At 42.5% G+C, this 20,602-nt stretch overlaps 1 protein-coding gene across 1 annotated transcript in view; it reads right to left on the bottom strand.

Annotated features, from left to right (window-relative positions):
• The window catches only part of Fbxo42 (F-box protein 42), a 65,143-nt gene that overhangs the window by 38,542 nt on the left and 5,999 nt on the right, over positions 1 to 20,602 (bottom strand). Inside the window, exon 2 of the mRNA XM_075944699.1 lies at positions 2,618 to 2,883. Coding sequence (XP_075800814.1) covers positions 2,618 to 2,867 — 250 coding nt within the window. The 5' untranslated portion in view covers positions 2,868 to 2,883. The remainder of the gene's footprint in view (positions 1 to 2,617; positions 2,884 to 20,602) is intronic.

Here is a 20,602-nt window from a genome sequence, read left to right as displayed (position 1 = left end):
CACCTCTGACCTCTGAAGACACCCACACACTGGCCTACACTCTGACAGACACACAATCATAAGCGACCTCGAGAGTGTACTCAGAGACACTGAGAGCACAGGTACAACCAAGTGTGGGCCCAGGCTCAAGGGAGCATTGTAGCCCCACCTTTATATTTTTGAGAAAGGGTCTTTCTTTTTTCCTTATGAAGACAGAGTCTCACTGTGTAGCCCTGGCTGACCTCGAACTCACAGAGATCCAATTATCCCCCACTTCTGCTTCATAAAAAAATTATTTAAAAAATGGAAGGTCAAGAGCACACGAGGAAAGACACTGGAAGTCTACCTCCAGCTCCACATCCTTGTACACACATGCATACACCCACACTAACAAGTACATACAACACACAGGTACAGCCAACACACCAGGCCCACAGCTGCCTTTAACTCCAGTGCTAGAGATATGATGCCCTCTTCTGATCTCCACAGGCACCAGGTATTGTACATGGAGCACAAACAATACATGCAGACAAAAACACTGATTTTTCCAGATAGGGTTTCTTTATGTAACAGCTCTGCTGTCCTGAAACTCGCTTTGCAAATCAGGCTGGCCTCAAACTCAGAGATTCACCTGCCTCTGCCTCCTAGAGTGCTGGGATTACAGGAGTGCGCCAGCACCACCTAGCCAAATAAATCAATCTTCAAAAACAAAACAAAACAACCATCATTTTGAAACTGCAAATGAATTAAATACTACTATTACTATTATTAAACAACTGTATTCTATTTTATATTAATATTCTAGCTGTTTATAAAATTAACCAAGATAAGAAAAATATGTTAACTTATCTAATACTAATTTTTACAACAATGTCTTTAAGGGAGAAAAGAAAAAGGGAGCCTAAGAGTTTTCTTCAGTAGCTTTCTGCCCAGCCTGTTACTTTTTTGGGGGATGAGGTAGTGGTTGCACTGGAGACTTTTATGTTCCTCTTTCTCAACTATGAGACTGCAGTCATTGAGACTACCGCAAAGGTAGCTTCCCTGCCTTTACAGTCAGCAAGAGCACAATCATCGACTTCTACATGGTTTCCAGCAACAGTAAGGACCACGGACATCCACACAATCTCTGGCCTCAGCATGGACTCCAGTGGCCGTACAGACCACGGATGTCAACACAGTGATCAAAGGGATCTCTTTAAAAAAATTGTGATAAGGGGGGCTGGAGAGATGGCTCAAGGGTTGGGAGAGCTGGCTGCTCTCCCAGGAGTCCTGAGTTCAGTTCCTGGCATCCACATAGTGGTTCACGGCCATCCGTGGTGAGATCTGGTGCCCTCTTCTAGTTTACAGGCAGAACAGTGTGTACATAATAGATAAATAAATCTTAAAAAAAATACTGTGATAAGGATGCTGAAGTGTAGCTCTCCACAACTGATGGCTTCTTGTGGAGGTGCCAGGTGGAGAAGAACTCAGTTTTCTTTTCTTTTTTTAAAATTTTTCTTTTTTCTTAAAGATTTTCTTTATTTATGATGTATACTGTGTTCTGCCTGCAGGTCAGAAAGAGGGCACCAGATCTCATTACAGATGGTTGTGAGTCACCATGTGGGTGCTGGGACTTGAACTCAGAACCTCTGGATGTTCTCTAAACTGCTGGTCCACCTCTCCAGCCCAGACTCAATTTTCTTTAAGGGGCTGGCCACTGGGAGTCTAACCATGCTCCAGTGAGTATATGGGCAACACACACTGGACATGTTTTTCTTTTGTTTGCTTCTTTTTCTGGGGGCGGGGGAGATCACAAAGGCAGAGGGCGGATTCTGGAGGACTGCGAATTGAGTATGATCAGAGTGTATGATGTAAAATTCCCAAATAATCAATAAAAATATTATGTTGGGCCTGGCAGTGGTGATATATGCTTTTAATCCTAGCACTTGGGAGGCAGATCTCTGTGAGTTCAAGGCCTGCCTGGTCTACAGAGCAAATTCCAGGACAGGCTCCAAAACTACACAGAGAAACTGTGTCTCAAAAAAAAACCAGAAAGAAAGAAAAGAAAAGAAAGAAGAAAAGTTGGAAAAAAAGAAAAAGGAGTAGTGTTGGAAGAGTGGAAAAGTAGGGAGAATCTGGGAGGAAATGCTAGAGGGGAAATCATGATTAGAATATATTGTATAAGTTTTCAATTAATAAAAATAAATTTAAAAAAGGGGAGTCAAACCCAGGCAGTGGTGGTGCACGTCTTTAATCCCAGAACTCAGGAGGTAGAGACAGGCGGATCTCTGTGAGTTTGAGGCCAGCCTGGTCTACAAGAACTGGTTCCCGGACATTCTCCAAAACTACAAAGAAACCCTATCTCGAAAAAGAAAAATAATAATAATAGTAATAATAAAAAAAGGGGGAGTCTAAAACTAAGTTACTCAATAATAGCTGACATAACCAGGGCTTTGCAGTTAGGAACTCTTGCGGCTCTTCCAGTGGACTGAGTTCAAACCCAGCTCCCACATTAGGTGGCTCAAAGCCTTCTATAACTCAAGATCCAAGGCATCTGATGCCCTCTTCTGGCCTCCAGGGATACTTGCACACATGTAGTATATACAAACACACACACACACACACATACACTTGAAAGAACCTGTCTTTCCCATAGTACCTTTGATAAGCCGATACCACTGTTTGCAGACCAGAGCTGCAGTTTTATGCTCCTGATACGGTGAAAGGAAGGACAGGATATACTCCAAAACTTCTTCTGGCAGCTCAGACATGGACCTATTATGTCTTGTCTCTTCAACTTCCAACACTGGGTGGGATTCCTCTTCTTGCTCCATTGTTCCTTCCAGTACAGTTTCTTCTTGGTCCACGGCCATGAAACTGTCATCCTCACTGTCTGAGGAGCTGGCCATGACATCCCACTTGAAGCTGTAGTGGGTAAGAAATAAGTATTAGGGAACAACTTTCAGAAGCACAGAAGCAACTGAGCACCCAAGTGGCTTGTGGATTACTTCCTACACAGCATGAAATTGCTCCAGCACGTCCTCACACTAGATGAGACCACCTTAATTCGACAGAGGTCAAATGCCAAGTTCATCATCACATTCTCCTTCCTCAAATTCTACTGTAACCTTAAAAAAAAGGAAACTAGGGCTAGGGAGAAGGCTCAGAGTTAAAAGCACTCCACACACAAGGCCCAGGTTTGGTTCCCAGCACTACAAAGTGGCAAACAATACCCTGAACTCCAATTTCAGGGCCCAGCACCATCTTCTGGCCTCTATGGAAACTGCGCACATGTGTTGGTACACAGACCACACATGCAGGTGAACACTCAAACACATTAAAAATCATCTTAAAAACAAAAGAAAAAACCCACCACCAAGAGTGGCATGGTAACACCTTTAATTCTACATAGTGAGTTCTAGGCCAACAAAACTACATGGTGAGACCCCATTTCAAACAAACAAAAGAAAAAACAACTTGGAAAACCTGTTCTTTCATAATTTCTTTAACTCTTTTAGATCTGACTAATACATGATTCAAGGAACACTCAATGACCCCAAAACTCCCACTGAAAAGGAAAAACTAACTGCGTTCTATAAAAGAACAGAAGAACACTGGGAAGATCTGAGTTAAGAAACAGCAATTTAAGCTGGGGTTGGGGTGCACATCTTTAATTCCAACACTTGGGAGGCAGAGTCAGGTGAATATCTGAGTTGGAGACCAGCCTGGTCTACAGAGTGAGTTCTAGGACAACCAGGGCTACACAAAGAAACCATGTCTCAAAAAAACCAAGCCAAACAAACCAAACCAAAAAAATCCCAGAAGCTTTAAGACAGGCACAGTGGCAGACACCTGTGTCCCAGCAAACTAGCCTAATGTACAGAATGAGACCTGGTGTGTGTGTGGGGGGGGTATTAGTTTGAAAGGGGGTATGGTTCACAGTAAAGTGCATGCTTAGAGTGCTTGACCTTACACAGGACAATTTAATTAGAGGAAAGTGACTGTTCTAAGAACAGGCTTAATTGGCTAAACTGCAAACTATAAAGCAATATGGACAATAGAAAATATGACAAATCTAGGCAATAAAAATAAAAACCCAAATGCCTAACAAGAGAATCAATAGGGCTGGAGAGATGGCTCAGAGGTTAAGAGCACTGGCTACACTTCCAAAGGTCCTGAGTTCAATTCCCAGCAACCACACGGTGGCTCACAACCATCTGTAATGAAATATGGTGCCCTCTTCTGGCCTGCAGGGACATATGCAGACAGAATACTGTATACTTAATAAAAAAATAAACAGAATCGATAGTGTGAACTGTCATTCACAATGGAAACCCATGAAGTCAAAAATGACAGGTACATGTCACATACACATGTCTCACAAGCAACACTCAGCAAAGAGGGCAGAATGCATACTACACGACTATTTACGCAAATTCAAAGCTAATTTGTGCTATTATAAGCGAGAACCATGATTAACACTCAAAGTTCCAAAAGTGCTGGTAATATTCTGTTCCTAATAGGGAACAGGAGTGTTCTGTCTGTGAAAATTTCATGGGCTAAATATTCGTGCACTCACGAGAGCTGCTCAGAATATGCTCTTGCTAGCAGTTATCTCTAGTGGAGAGAGTAGACAGTTTACATTTCCTTTTGTGCATAACTCTATTCCCAGAAATTTCTAAAAAGAAAATTCTGTATCATACACAAAGGCAAATAAATCATTTGCATATATAAAGCCTAAAGTAAAAACAGTAAAATTAAGGAAATGTCATTTATATAAGAACAGGTGTAGTTGTTCACACCTTTAATCCCAATACTTGAGAGGTGAAGAGGCAGGAGGAACTTGTGAGCTAAGGCCAGCCAGGACGACCCAGTGAGACCCTGTCTCAAAAAGAGAATTGTGTCCCGGTTAGACTAAAAGGAGAAGATACTAAATAGAATTATGACCGAAAAGGTTTAGTGCTGAGTAAATTTTCTAAGGGATGTGGGAGAGCAGGGCTCAGATAAGAGGAGACATAGATCATGCCAAGTTTACCGAGCCTGTCTCACAGACCTTACTGAGACAGCTAGTTAGAAGAGTCTGGTGAAGGATGGACAGGGTGAAGCTCCTGTATCGCTCCTTGGCTAAGGCACTGGCTAGGGACCACTCCAAGAAAACTTACAGCAAAGCTCTGGCAAACTTCAAAGAGGCAAACAATGTAGTTGAATTTTTCACAAGGAATATAGCTTTTTTGTTTTCTTTCTATTGGGAGGGGGTCTTGGTTTTTTGAGATAGGACTTCTCTGTGTAAAAGCCCTGGCTATTATGGGATTCACTCTATAGATCAAGCTAGCCTTGAACTCATAGATCCACTTGCCTCTGCCTCCCAAGTACTGGGATTAAAGGCATTAAAAGAGTGCTTCTGAGCCATCTCTAGGTCCTATTGCTTGCTTTTTTTTTTTTTTTGAGACATCCTGTAGCCCAGACTCTTTTTGAACTCACAGTTATCCTCCTGCCTCAGCTTTCCAAATGTTAGAATTATAAGGTGTAAGGCACATGATGTACTGAGCTTACTGCTTCCCCTACGACTCCCATTCTCACCCCCTCACCAGTCCCCTAAGTTCCTAAAGAGTTTTGTTCCTGTTTTCATTTCTACATGCACACAACTGATTCCTTTCTCTAATTTACTGAGCTACATTGACGTCACTCTACCCTAAACTCACCAAAGAAAAAAGTCCAAGAAAAAGACCCACTGGGTGAGGTAATTTTTCATATCTACTTCAGATACATCTTCCAGCCCCGGCACAACACTGACAGTGAGTCCAGATCGGCTTCAGAACAACTGAATCAGAGGCTATAGAAGGTCATTTCCATTTCCATTTTTCTCATACAAGAGTAAACAATTTATCCCCTGTCCAAATCTCCTAAAAGCACAATTAGCAAATCTGTGCAGCAGCATTCCCACGGCCTCTGTAAGTTTTAAGGAGATTTCAGTGTCAACCTTCGTATGGTTCAGGGAAGCATCAGTGCCATGCCTTAAAGGCTTGCTAGCTCCGCCCTGACACAGGTGCCAGGTGCCTCTCCTTGGTACTGCATGCCTGCACCAATTCACACAGTGCTTCCTTTTCACTTCCTCCACCAAGCACTCACAACCCCCGAGGACACAGAGGCAGTTTTTAATGCTCTGAATTTTGTTTTGTTTTCATTTGGCCTAAAGCATTTCCCACGTAAATGCATTAACTCAAGGAATGTGATTTTCACGAAGCTATTTACAAAGACAAGAGCTCATCCTCACTGGTGTCAGAGCTCTTCATTTCCCCAAAGTCAGGGGTCTTTGGAAAAACTCACAATCTCAAGTCAACGCAACAGACCTAGACCTCGAAGATGGGCTGTTTAACTGGGCTTCTTTGCCTTCCATGGGGCATCCTAGTGAGCATGAGGTTTCTAGATACTTCGCCCAGAACGTAAGAGTTTCCATTTCTGTGAAGAGATACCATGACCGGAAACATTTCATTGAGGTGTCAGCTTCAGAGGTTCAGTCATCCTGGCAGGGAGCATGGCAGTGTGCAGGCAGACATGGTGTTGCAGAAGGTGCTGAGAATTCTACATCTTGATCCAAAGGCAACAGGAAGTGAACTGAGACACTGGGCATGCCTTGAGCATATTATGAGACTTTACCTCAAAGCCCACCCCCACAGTGATACAACTTCCTCCAACAAGGCCACACCTCCTAATAGTGACACTCCCCATGAGCTTATGGGGGGGGCCCGATTACATTCAGCCTATTACACACTCGGAGCACCTGTATGCTGACCTCGCATCACTTTACAACAGAACTGAGTCACACGACAGCAAATTCCCCCCACCCAACCCCCCCGTACATCACTGAGTACCAGTAGTCTGCTGGACAAAAATAATATGGGTTTATGTCCCTTAAATTCTGAAGTTTAAAGAGGGGAGCAGAAAGAGTGTAATAAGGAGAGAGCCCGCTTGTTCTTCCCGGCCACCTTAGCCCCAAAATAATCACACAGAAATTGTATTAAATCACTGCTTGGCCCATTATCTCTAGCCTCTTATTGACTAACTCTTACATCTTGATTTAACCCATTTCTATTAATCTGTATATTGCCACGTGGCAGTGTCTTACCGGGAAAGATTCGGCATGTCTGACTCTGGCGGCTCTCCTGACTCTGCTTTCTTCCTCCCAGCCTTCAGTTCTGTCTTCCCTGCCTACCTAAGTTCTGTCCTATCAACTAGGCCAAGGCAGTTTTTTTATTCATCAACCAATGAAAGCAACACACAAACAGAAGGAACTCCTACACCAGAAGAGTTTTTTATTAGTTTGTTGTTGGGTTTTTTGTTTGTTTTTGAGAATGCCAGTTTTATTTGCCAAGAGGTTGCTAACTGGCCATACTAGTTGCACCACTGAATTCCAGCTTCGATGGGAGGCCCTGTCTCAGACAAGATTGAAAGGTAAGTGAGATGGTTCAATGGGTAGACACTTTACCCCAAGCTTGATGACCTCAGTCCAATCCCCAGAACCCACATAGTAGAAGGAAAGAGACAGTTCCCACATGTTTCTCTCCTATCTCCCCTACCTGCACCAAAGAACAAGCAGGGGCGTGGTGGTGGCGCACGCCTTTAATCCCAGCACTCGGGAAGCAGAGACAGGCAGATCACTGTGAGTTCAAGGCCAGCCTGGTCTACAAGAGCTAGTTCCAGGACAGGCTCCAAAGCCACAGAGAAACCCTGTCTCAAAAAACCAATAAATAAATAAATAGAAATGGGTTAATTCTAGGTATAAAGAACTACTTAGCCCCTGATCGCTCTTTGGGCTGACGAGGGAGGGGGACTTGATTGGGGGGAGGGGGAGGGAAATGGGAGGTGGCGGTGGGGAAAAGACAGAAATCTTTAATAAATAAATAAATTAAAAAAAAAGAACTAGTTAGCTATTGGCCAAACAGTATTGCAAATAATACAGTTTCTGTGTGATTATTTCAGGGCTGAGCAGCCAGGAATAAACTAACTGCCTTCTCCCAACATACATGGACCAAAATACTACATTTCAGGGTCAGGGAGATGGAAAAAGCATTTGTCATACAAACCTAACAACTTGAGTTCCATCCTTGGGTGCCAATGGTGAAGAAAGTCAACTCTTAAAAGTTGCCCTCTCACATCCACTGTGGTATGCACATATTGGGACAGACACACATAAATACAATTGTTTCAATTATTAATACTGTTTGGATCTCACAGCAGATACAAAGAGAGAATGATCCCACTAGTAGCTAATAACACATAGGTGAGCAATAGCACAGAGCAGTATATGCTAAATTGTGTGTGGTATCAAGCTTGAACAGCCCAAAGGAGGCGGGGACCACTGTGGTAAGATGTGCTCAACTCAGCTTGGCTAACAGGTAGGATTTTAGAACATCAATAGGAAAGTGGGGATGGAAGGGTTCCAAATTAATATTTCTTTTTTTTTAAAAGATTTATTTATTTATTATGTATACAACATTCTGCCTCAATGTATGCCCACACGCCAGAGGAGGGCGCCAGATCTCATTACAGATGGTTGTGAGCCACCATGTGGTTGCTGGGAATTGAACTCAGGACCTCTGGAAGAGCAGCCAGTGCTCCTAACCTCTGAGCCATCTCTCCAGCACCCCCCAAATTAATATATCTTAAACTGGTAACTTTCCAGTTAGAAAAACACACTAGAGAAAAGGGTAAAATCCATTCAGCACTCAAACAGATATTATGACCACATTCGCAAAATTAAAATATCTATAGTAACAGAAGCACATAATCAGGAGACTCCTTCACTCCTGGCAGCCAACGATTTAAGAGCAACAACAGGAATAGAATGTTTTGGCATAACCACTGCTGTACTGCTGCTATTAGCAAACTGAGTTCCTCTGATACAGACACCACGGAGTGGCTCTATTAAGCATTCCACATTTAATAACAGATGTCAGCAAGAGTGAGGGTTTTTTTCAATGGTTAACATGTCTGTCACCCAATACAGATTCCCTTCAATAAAATAGGAAAATAAAGTATGTCCTCAAATTACCTATCTGTGTTACTGTACTAACCATCAGTATTCTTTGTGTTTGGGACAGTCTTCTAACATAGTCCAGGCCTAGAACTTTCTATGTAGCTTAGATAAACTATCCTCAAATTTGTGATCCTCCTGCCTCAATCTCCAAAGTGCTGCCACTTCAAACAAGTGGCACCATGCTCAAATCATACTTTATACATACATACACACACACACACACACACACACACACACACACATAATATTTTATGTGAATGGATGTTTTATCTACAAGGTATGTCTGTGTACCATGTGTGCCTGGTGTTCCATGTGTGTGTCTGGTGCCCCTGGAGGTCAGAAGAGAGTTTTAGGCCCCCTGAAACTGGAGTTACAGACTGCTGTGAGCTGCCATGTGTGTATGCTAAGAATGGAACTGGATCCTCTGGAAAAACAACCATTGCTCTTAACCATATGGCTATCTCTCCAGTCCCAAATCATACTATTCTTTACAATGGTCAATATTAAATAAAAGTGCCTTAGGACCTATAAGAGGCTGTAGAAATGGACCAGCCTCACAGCTACTCATTCTCCTTGTCTGCAGCAGCCAAAGGATTTGCTATCACTAAGCATATGCTGATATAAAGAACACTGGTTTCAACAATCAGTGGACATACTCTAGGTTCCAAATTTTTCTTATGAAGAACCATGCGTTCTAGACTCAACTTTCTGTACTTTGTAGAAAAGCATAATCATACTGATGTGGGATTCCCCACTGTATGCCATGAATATGTTTTATTACCATTGATTAATAAAGAATCTGCTTTGGGCCTATGGCAGGGCAGAATAAAACCAGGTAGGAAATCCAGAGACATAGAGAGAAAGCAGGCAGAGTCAAAGAGACGCCACGTAGCTGCCGAAGGAGACAAACGTCCCAGAACCTTACTGATAAGCTATGAGTCTCCTGGCAAAATACAAAATAATAGGAATAGGTTAATTTAAGACATAAGAGTTAGCCAGAAATATGTCTAAGTCATTGGCCAAGCAGTGTTGTAATTAATATAGTTTCTGTGTGATTACTTCAGGTCTGGGCTGCTGGGAAATGAACAAATAGCCTCCTATTACACCAAACTGTAATGTTCAAACTTTTTGCTGTTATTTTATTATTTATTTATTTATTTGTGGTTTTTCGAGACAAGGTTTCTCTGTGGTTTTGGAGCCTGTCCTGGAATTGTTTTATTTTTTGAGAGAGGGTTTCTCCGTGTATGGTCTTAGCTATACTGGAACTAACAGTGTAGACCAGGCTGGCCTCAAATTCACAGAGATCCACTTGCCTCTACTTCCCAAGTGTTGGGAATAAAGGTGAGTGCCACCACGGCTGGACTCAAACTTCTATTTTTTGAGACCTGTACCCTCCCACCCTTATGCAGTACTGAGGACTGAACCTGGGATTTTGCACATACCTAGTAACTACCACTAAGCAAGCCACATCTTCAGCCAAAAATGGAGACACTAGCTCTCTCCACATTTTTTTTTTTAAAGACAAGGTCTCATATAGCCTATGTCAGTCTTAAATCCACGTTCCTCTTGACTTAGTGGTCAGAGGGCTGTGTGATTAGAGGCTTGTGCCACTACACCTGAGAGCTTAATTTTCTTTTTTTTCCTTTTTTTTAAAAGATTTATTTATGTATTATGTGTACAGTATTCTCAGTATTCTGTCTGCATGTATGCCTGCAGGCCAGAAGAAGGCACCAGATCTCATTACAGATGGTTGTGAGCCACCATGTGGTTGCTGGGAATTGAACGCAGGACCTTTGGAAGAGCAGGCTCTTAACCGCTGAGCCATCTCTCCACTCCTAATTTTCTTTTTTTATAGGTAAGTTTATTATTGATGGGGGAGATGAATATATGTGGAGGTCAGAAGACAACTCTCCTTCCACCCCTATGAAGGCTGAGGGTTACAGAGACTGAACTCAGGATGCCAAGTTTGTGCAGCAGACGCCTTTACCCGAACAGCCACCTCACTAGCCCTGAACTTTTATACCTAAGAGAAGATGATACAAAGTATAGGACAACCCTGTTTATAATGATTTGGCATATAGAGGCTGGAGAGATGACTCAACAGTTAAGAGTACTGGCTGTTCTTCCAGAGGACCTGGGTTCAATTTTCTTTTCTTTCTTTTTTTTTTTTAATTTTCGAGATAGGGTTTCTCCGTAGCTTTTTGGTTCCTGTCCTGGAACTAGCTCTTGTAGACCAGGCTGGCCTCGAACTCACAGAGATCCACCTGCCTCTGCCTCCCGAGTGCTGGGATTAAAGGCGTGTGCCACCACCGCCCGGCCTGGGTTCAATTTTCTGCACCTTCATGGCAGCTTACAACTGTCTGTAACTCTAGTCCAGGGATCTGATACCTTCACACCAATGCACATAAAATAAAGTTAAATTATTAAAAATATACAAAAAGATAAAAAATAATAATTTGGTATATAACTTTAAGCAGAAGGCTTTGGTTGTAAAATACAGTACAAATCAAAAGGGAATTTACAAACAGTGCCCCCCCTTCCAAACTCGGTCTCTATCCAGTCCAGGCTAGTCTACAATTTATAATCCTCCTGTCTCAGCTTCCTGATTGCCTGTGCCTCCATGTCCAGCTCTCTCACTACATTATTCAGGTCTAGATTATTAATAAGATTTAATTACCTAACACTGTATTTTACTTTTATCTAATAAACGGCAACTGATTATATCAATGGAACTTTATTAAGTCAAGTCACAGAGTTTCATAACCCTATTCCACAGAGCTTGGTGTTTTACTAATAGAGTCTCATATATTAGTTCAATGCCACTGAAGAAAAAGTCCAAACCTTATTCCAAAGTTATACAGGCCAGAAAACTCATGATGCAGAGGAACGTGGGACATCATAAGCCCACCACTTCAAGGCTTCAGTTTAAGAGGAGCAGAGCAGCTCACTCATCCACAGCAGGTCTGCCCACACAAGGATCAGTTTATTAACCTAATTCACTGTGCTCTGTACACCAGCTCTGCAGAGTGAACTATTCTTTCCTAACATCTCCTAGAGCTGCATCTGCAATGGCATTCTGCTACCGCATAGGCATAAGGAAAACAGAGGGCAGAAAACTTGAAGTACTTCATTTGGCAACATTTATCCACTTAAATATGCAAACAGGAGAGGGGCTTAAGGTAATTTTAAGGCATCTTTCCGCTGCAGTCATATACACACAGCACATGTGCAGAGGCAGCTTCGAGCACCTTCCTTGTAATAAAAACCTGCAAAATGGAGGTGGCTATAATGGGAGAAGCAACGCTACAACTGGGTCCCACAGCTTTGATTGCCCTAGTCTAGAGCTCACTACAGTAGCTCTGCTGGCCTCAACTTCCCCTTTTGTTACTCACATAATTTAAACTGACCTTAGGTGGAGATGAGTGGGCGCCACAGACAGCTAAAGACTCTTCTGCAAGGAACTTGGGCTTACAAACATTTAACATCAATGAACTTTTAACCTTTGCTAACCTTCAACAGATGTCACCAGGAAGCCTGCTCGCCTTAAAACCTCACCTCTCTAGCATACTAATAGGAATTTATCAATATCAATATTTTGCTTTCTTATAGTGTTGGGGATGAAACCCACAGCAAGCGCTCTATCAACTGTTATACTCCCCAGCAATGTTAACACCCTTAGTTGCTGTTTTATCACCTTATTTTATATGTATTAGTGTTTTGTCTACATATATGTTTGTGTATCACATATGTGATAAAATTCTAATTGTTCTTAATAAATAAAACCCATAGTCAGATATTAGTGGATGAAAGCTGAAAAACCAGAGAAGCAGTGCAGACAGTTAAAACAGAGACCTTTTACCTCTGCCGAATCCTCAAACTGAAGGGGCGATCCTATCTGTACTAATACTTAGATTGTATGCTCAGACTGTTTCAGACTGCTACTTTGGACTACACTGAGTTCCTGTCTCCTCCCACCTTATATTCCTCTCTCCACCCAGCCACATCATTTCCCATCTCCACCTCCCTGATACTGGGATTAAAGGTGTGTGTCACCACTGTCTGGCCTCACTTCATCTTCAGGCAAGCTTCATTTGTTAAAACACAAAAATATCACCACACGTGTGCATCTATTGCCTGTGGAAGTCAGAAGAGGATATCAGATGCCCTGGAACTGAAGTTACAGATGGTTGTGAGCCGCCATGTGGGTGGTGGGAACCAAACCCAGGTCATCTGCAAGAGCAGCCAATGCTCTTAACTGCTGAATCACAGCAATAGCCCCTGTGCTTTGTTGTTTAAGGCAGGAACTCCACAGGATTGAGGCTGGTCACAAATTTACATTGATCTGCCTGTCTCTGGCTCGCCAGTGCTGGGATCACTGGCATGTACTACCATGCCTGGCTGTCGATACTCTAATGAATGACCATAAAGTCCTTTACTGACAAAATTAATGTTAATGACTAGATGTAAAATATAACCTTGAAATGCTGAATGCTAAGAATTCCTGTGTGACTGTGATAATTATGAAATATATAATTGGTCTTTCTTCTGTTTCCTGGCACACAACTCCTAAAAACCAAAGCATTTCCAAAGTAGACTCTTTCTGTACTAATAAGCTGACTTACAACTTGCAGCCCCAAGAGCTTCCAGATTGGGGCTGATCACAGGCAAAATTAAGGCATGATTAGAAGGTGAGCACGTTGCCGAGCGGTGGTGGCACACGCCTTTAATCCCAGCACTTGGCAGGCAGAGGCAGGCGGATCTCTGTGAGTTCGAGGCCAGCCTGGTCTACAAAGGGAGTTCCAGGACAGGCTCCAAAGCTACAGAGAAACCCTGTCTCGAAAAACCAAAAAAAAAAAAAAGATGAAGAAGGTGAGCACATTGGCCCACCTCCAACTGCTAACTTGATCACCAATGGCCACTGATTTAATCAATCAAACTAAAAAAGACACTAGGCACAGTAGTACAATGATGTGGGAGTCTGCTGTTTTGTGTTGATTTCATTGGTTAAATAAAGAGACTGCCTTGGCCCTTTAAGAGGACAGAAAATTAGGTAGGCAGAGTAAACAGAACAGAATGCTGGGAAAAAGAAGCTGAGTCAAGGAGTCACCATGATTCTCCCACTCCAGAGAGACGCAGGTTAAGATCTTCCCTGGTAAGCCAGCTCGTGGAGCTACACAGATTATTAGAAATGAGTTAGATCGATATGTAAGAGCTAGCCAATAAGAAACTGGAACTAATGGGCCAGGCAGTGTTTAAAAGAATACAGTTTCCATGTAATTATTTCGGGTAAAGCTAGCAGGGCGGGCGGCTGGGTGCCGGGGACGCAGCCTACCGCTCCTATTACAACAGTACAAGCCCATAACCCCAACTCTCAGGAGGCTGAGACAGTAGGTCAGGAGCTCAAAGTCATGCTCTACTATAATAGAGAGTTGGAGGCCAGCCTGGGCTCTAAAATATTCTGCCTTAAAAAAAAGAAGAGGAGAAGAAGGAAGAGGACTGGTGGCCAGCAAACTCCAGCAATCCTCCTACCAGGGCCCTGCTCAGTGCTGGGAGCTGTGTTCCTGTGTGAAATCACATCATCTAGTTTGTTATATGGGACCAAAGGCAGATCCTCATGCTGCAGCAGTCCACCAGCAATCCAGAGCTCCATCCCTATCTTTATAATAAAGTGGTATATGTAGTGTTTGTAGGGGTTCTGTGAGCCCAAAGGACATGAAAAACCAGACTTACAGTTGGCATCTGAGTGGGGAGAGGGGTCACTCTGGCAGCTGTGAACCTTCAACCTTGGTATCTGAAACTACCACTGCCTCCAGGTAGTGTCAGAATTAAAAGAATGACTGGATCAGAGGATACCTAACTGGTGTATTCTACTGTTTGGTTGGGGCGGGGGCATGGATGCCTGTAATCTCAGCATCACAGGAGCTATGACAAGAGGATCTTGAGTTCTAGGTCAGCCTGAGGATACAGAGCAAGTATAAAGCCAGCCTAGGTTATATGGAGAAACAATGACCCAAACAAACAAAAACTAGAATGATCAGCCAGTATATACCTTGTTGTGCCCAGGGGATTACCAGTGAGATTAGTGGCCTTTCCCACAGATTTCATTCATCCCCTGGTCCTCAGACGTCCTTAGATCTCTTTGAACCTCTGACTTCTATTCTTGTTTGCCACCCCCACTTCTGAAGTATCGCTCTCTGCTTGGAGAGTGGCAGGCCTCTCGGCTCCTTCTGACCTTCGATCCTTACACAGGAGCTGCCGCCATCTTAGAACTTGTGAGCACTTGAGTGAGGTGGCCTACGAGACCAAAGCCAGTGCAACCATGCAGAGAGCTTCTCCTTTTCACCACCTCACAAGTTAGATTCTACCCACTAATCACCTGCCTAATTAAAACCCACACTTCATTTCTCATTGCTACAGTTTCCACGGGAGCAGAGACAAGACAATAAATAGCAGGAAGATAATAAGATGTAACACGCACAGCTAGAATTTTGCTCTAAGGTAGCAAGTAAGCTTCAAGATACAGGGTCTAGCCAGGTGGCAGTCACCCCTTTAATCCCACCCAGTACTTGGGAGACAGAGATAGGTAAATCTCTGTGGTTTGAAGCCAGTCTGATCTACCTAGTGAGTTCCAGAACAGCCCGTGGTACATAGTGAGACCAGCTTAAAAAATAAAACAAAACAAAAAAACAAACAAAAAGATAGTGTCCAGCCTTGACTCACGCTCTCTTCCCCAGGACCAAGGACTACTGCAAATTGAAGGCCAGCTCCATCTACATAATGCATTCCAGTCCAGCTGGGATTACAGAAGGAGACTATCACAAAAACAAAAAGAACCATGCCCAGATACATGGAAAGTGCCATTACAGATTGCCCTCAGTTTTCTGTGTCACCCCATATAATGCTGTAGAGATTTGCATGGGTATGGATCTTGGTTTACTGATACAAATTTAAGGTCAGTTTTGTTATACTGTGTGTGTGTATGTATATGTGTGTGTGTGTGTATATATATATATATACACAATGCCTTGATTAAGGTATTGTGTTTGTGCAGCTCACTTTAAAATGTAATGTAATAGATAGTCATCTATAATAGTCAAGTTTGTAGTCATGTTAGTTAGGTTTTCTAGATGTACAGAGATGTATTTCAGATGGATAGGCATTCTTCAAACCTTTCAAAGACTACAGAATATGGCATTTAAAATGTTTAAGAACGAAGGACTTTTCATGACAACAAGACACATCTGCTCCAATTACTTCAAGAGGATGATGGGCATCGAAGAGGCTCCTTATGGAGTTGGCTACCCATTTGGGCAAAAAGCAGCTCTTGTTCAGACTTCTTGATAAACTGGACATGCAGGACCCACAGAGAAATGACTGCTAAACTTGCCTAAAGGTGAGATGATCCTTCGGGATTCCTGCTTCATAAAAGAGTGGGCTAGAGGGCTAGAGAGATGGCTCAGTGGTTAAGAGCATTGCCTGCTCTTCCAAAGATTCTGAGTTCAATTCCCAGCAACCACATGGTGGCTCACAACCATCTGTAATGAGGTCTGGTGCCCTCTTCTGGCCTGCAGACATACACACAGACAGAATATTGTATACATAATAAATAAATAAATGAATAAATAAATATTTTTTTAAAAAAAAGAGTGGGCTAGACATTCTGCAAGACACAGAAAAATGTGACAGACAAACTGCCAGTATAGGTGGAACTGTCTTTGAAATTTCCTGCTTTGTGGAAAAGTCTGCTGGATACTATGGGCCTGTAGGCTAAAAAGATGGATGCCCCAACGATACAGAAAAACTTTGGGTGACTGTCCAGGCAGCAAGATGTCTCTGTCAATTCTAGAGTTCTGGAAGTAGCTTACAATGCACTTCCTGTTTACTTAAGTAATATTATACCCTTCTGGAGTTTTTTTTTTAATAAATTTATTCATTATATATACAATGTTCTTCCAGCCTATACACCTCCATGCCAGAAGAGGGCACCAGATCTCATTACAGATGTTTGTCAGCCGCCATGTGGTTGCTGGGAATTGAACTCAGGACCATAGGAAGAGCAGCCAGTGCTTTTAACCTTTCTTCAGCCCCCCTTCTGGAGTCTTTAATGAAGTTAAAAAATAGATAAAAAGTAGATATAAATATTGTAACTATAATTCTTGCTTGATAACTGTTTTGTTATATGAAATGTTGCTATGTTAAAGTTAAAGCCTTTCTTTTTGTTTAAACAAAGAGGAAATGGTGTAGGAGGTCCTTCTATGTGTTGCTTTAATTGGTTAATGAATAAAGAACTGCTTTGAACCTATGGCAGGGAAGAACGGAACTAGGCAGAGAAAGCTAGGCTGTATGCTGGGAGAAAGATGGGCAGAGTTGGAGGAAGCCATGGAGCCACCGGAGACGAACGCTGGGAACTTTACTGGGTAAGCCACAGCCATGTGGCGATACACAGATTAATAAAAATGGGTTAAACTAATATAAGAGTTAGCCAATAAGAAGTTAGAGCTAATGGGCCAAGCAGTGATTTAATTAATATGGTTTCTGTGTGATTATTTCAGTTCTGGGCAGCTGGGACAAACAAGCGGCCCTTCCTCCATGCAACAATATAATGTACTCTGTGGTGAGTGGCGCACGCCTTTAATCCCAGCACTCGGGAGGCAGAGGCAGGCGGATCTCTGTGAGTTCGAGACCAGCCTGGTCTACAAAAGCTAGTTCCAGGACAGGCTCCAAAACCACAGAAAAACCCTGTCTCGAAAAAAAAAACCAAACAAACAAACAAAAAACAATATAATGTACTACTACAGGTGGGAAAGCAGGGATGGCTACAGTCAGCAATACTACAATTCAGGTTTAAGGGTTAGCACTTAAAGGGCAGAATAAGACATGCTCACTTCCCTCTTGCTGACCAGTTTCTATGGAGATGACACATCAAGGGTCATTCGACAACCAACGACTGAGTTCTATCAACAGGACCCACATGGTGGAAGAAGAGAAATAACTTCCACAGGTTGTACCATGGCACCTCCACACTCAAAAAATGTAACCAGGCATAGTAGTGCATGTCCTTAATCCCAGCACTCGGGAGGCAGAGGCAGGTGGATCTCTGTGAGTTCGAGGCCAGCCTGATTTCCAAATTGAGTTCTAGGACAGCTAGGGCTGTTATACAGAGAAACCATGTCTCGAAAATAAAAAAAATAAATAAAAATAAGAAAGTAACAAATTTTAGAAATATTTGGAAGAGGGGCAAACATGAGAAGTAAAATGATACATGCATATGAAAATGTCAAAATGAAACCCAGTAATTTATATGCTGAGTAAAAACTTAAACAAAGAAAAAGACAGAACACTTACCTATGCAAAGGCCCCAATTCCACCCAAGTATAGAACACAGACAGGCAGACAGACATGATAAATTCTTTTTTTTTCTTGGTTTTTTTTAAAGATACCGCCCAGCCAAATTTTTAAAAAAAAACCCAGGTAAGAAAGTGCCCTACTATAATAAATACTCCTTGTTTCACTGTTTCACATTCACTACTATGGATCGATCCGTTTACAAACTCTACAGTAAGGCTGACACCTTGCACCAAACAACAGTCCACACAAGAGAGGGACAACACCAAGAGTCTAAGGACTTAGCTATCCTGTTACTATTGCCCCTCCCCCCACAGGGTCTGTGAAGCCAAGTTTAGCCAGCGACTCGCTATACTCCTGCCTCAGCCTCCCAAGTGCTGGGAATATAGGTATACAATACTACATTTAGTATGAAACTTCATCAAAGCTGCAAGATATAAATCAAAATTTGAAATGGGGTGGGGTTTAGTTCAGTGGTTACCATGTTCAAGGCTCTGGGTTTACTTCTAACAGTGATGCTAGACAAACAGAGTGCATCAGTGTGGGCTGTACTGACAAACAAGTAAGCAGAAGCACCCCAAGTTCTAACTGTATCTTTTGGTTTTCTTTTTCAATGCTGGGGAATCAATCTTGGACATGCTAGACGAGCTCTCTCTACAGTCCAGGACAGCCAAACCTCCTGCTTCAGCCACTGAGTGCTCAGATTACAGTCTCATGAAGTATTGTTCCTAGATGATTCCACTAGGTACTTCACACTGAAGAAGTTAATACAAAGACAAAGTTAAACACATTGAATTGACACGTGGAAAAGATATAAAGCTGCTAGAATAGTGTCCACTCATTCCTTCATGTCAGCTCAGTTTCAACAACACTGATCAGCAAGCAGAGATTTCCCAGACACTCCTTCCGACTTGATGGAAAGGGTGAGGTTGAGCCAGGGTCTTACTTTATAGCCCAGTTTGGCCTCAAACTAACAACAATCCCCTGCCTTAACATCCTGACTGCTGGGATTACAAATAGGAGATGCCAGCTGCACGTAGTGGCATATGCCTTTACTCCCAGCACTTGAGAAGCAGAGGCTCAAGGAGCTCTATGAGTCTGAGACCAGCCTGATCTACATAGAGAGTTCCAGGCCAGTCAAAGATACACAATAGACCCTGTATCAAAAAAAAAAAAAAAAAAGGTTCAAGGTCAGCCTGGGATACAAAGTAAATGCCTTCCAGGCCACCCATACTGAATAAAAAGTGAAACACTATCTCAACCCCCTGAACACTTGTTCTTTAAATCAAAAGGTCATTAGGTCATTAGCATGACATTTTATTAAGATTTGTTTTTAGGGGCTGGAAAGATTGGAAAGATGGCTTGGAGGTTAAGAACATTGGCTGATCTTCCAGAGGTCCTGAGTTCAATTCCCAGCAACCATATGGTGGCTCACAACCATCTATAATGAGATCTAGCACCCTCTTTTGTCATGCAGGCACACATGCAGACAGAACACTATACATAATAAATAAATTAATCTTTAAGAAAAATTTTTAAAAGATTTGTTTTTAATTAAGTGTATGTGTAGGACTGAGTGCAGGTACCTACAGAGGCCAGAGAAATAGAGTTGGAGCTGGGGTTACAGGTGGTTGTGAGCTGCCTAATAATGGGTACTGGGAACACACTGTTGAGTCATCTCTCCAGCCCTAATGTGTTCTTTGCTTTTATTACTTGGGTGGGGAGAGAAGGAATGCTGAGGATTGAATTCAGTAGGGCCTTGTGCTTGCTAAACAAACACTCCCTCACTGAGCTACATCCCCAGACCTCTTTAAAAACTTCCTTAGGGGCTGCAGAGATGGCTCAGTGGTTAAGAGCATTGCCTGCTCTTCCAAAGGTCCTGAGTTCAATTCCCAGCAACCACATGGTGGCTCACAACCATCTGTAATGAGGTCTGGTGCCCTCTTCTGGCCTGCAGACATACACACAGACAGAATATTGTATACATAATAAATATTTTTTTTTTAAAAAAAACTTCCTTAGATTAGCCTAGTCCAGCAGTGGTAGAACACACCTTTAATCCCAGCACTGGGGAGGCAGTCTGAGGCAAGCCTGGTCTACAGAGTGAGTTCCAAGACAGCTAGGACTACACAAAGAAATCCTGTCCCAAAAAAACAAAAAAGAAAAAAAGTAAAACTTTCTTAGACTTACTTTTTATTTTATGTGAACTAATGTGTTGTTGCCTACATGAATATCTGTACACTTCTTGCATGCAGTGCCCTC

This window comes from Microtus pennsylvanicus, chromosome 13 (genome assembly GCF_037038515.1).
Source record: "Microtus pennsylvanicus isolate mMicPen1 chromosome 13, mMicPen1.hap1, whole genome shotgun sequence".
Lineage (NCBI taxonomy): Eukaryota > Metazoa > Chordata > Mammalia > Rodentia > Cricetidae > Microtus > Microtus pennsylvanicus.
Note: the sequence above shows the minus strand (reverse complement) of the source record. Positions and strands in the feature narration are given on the sequence as shown.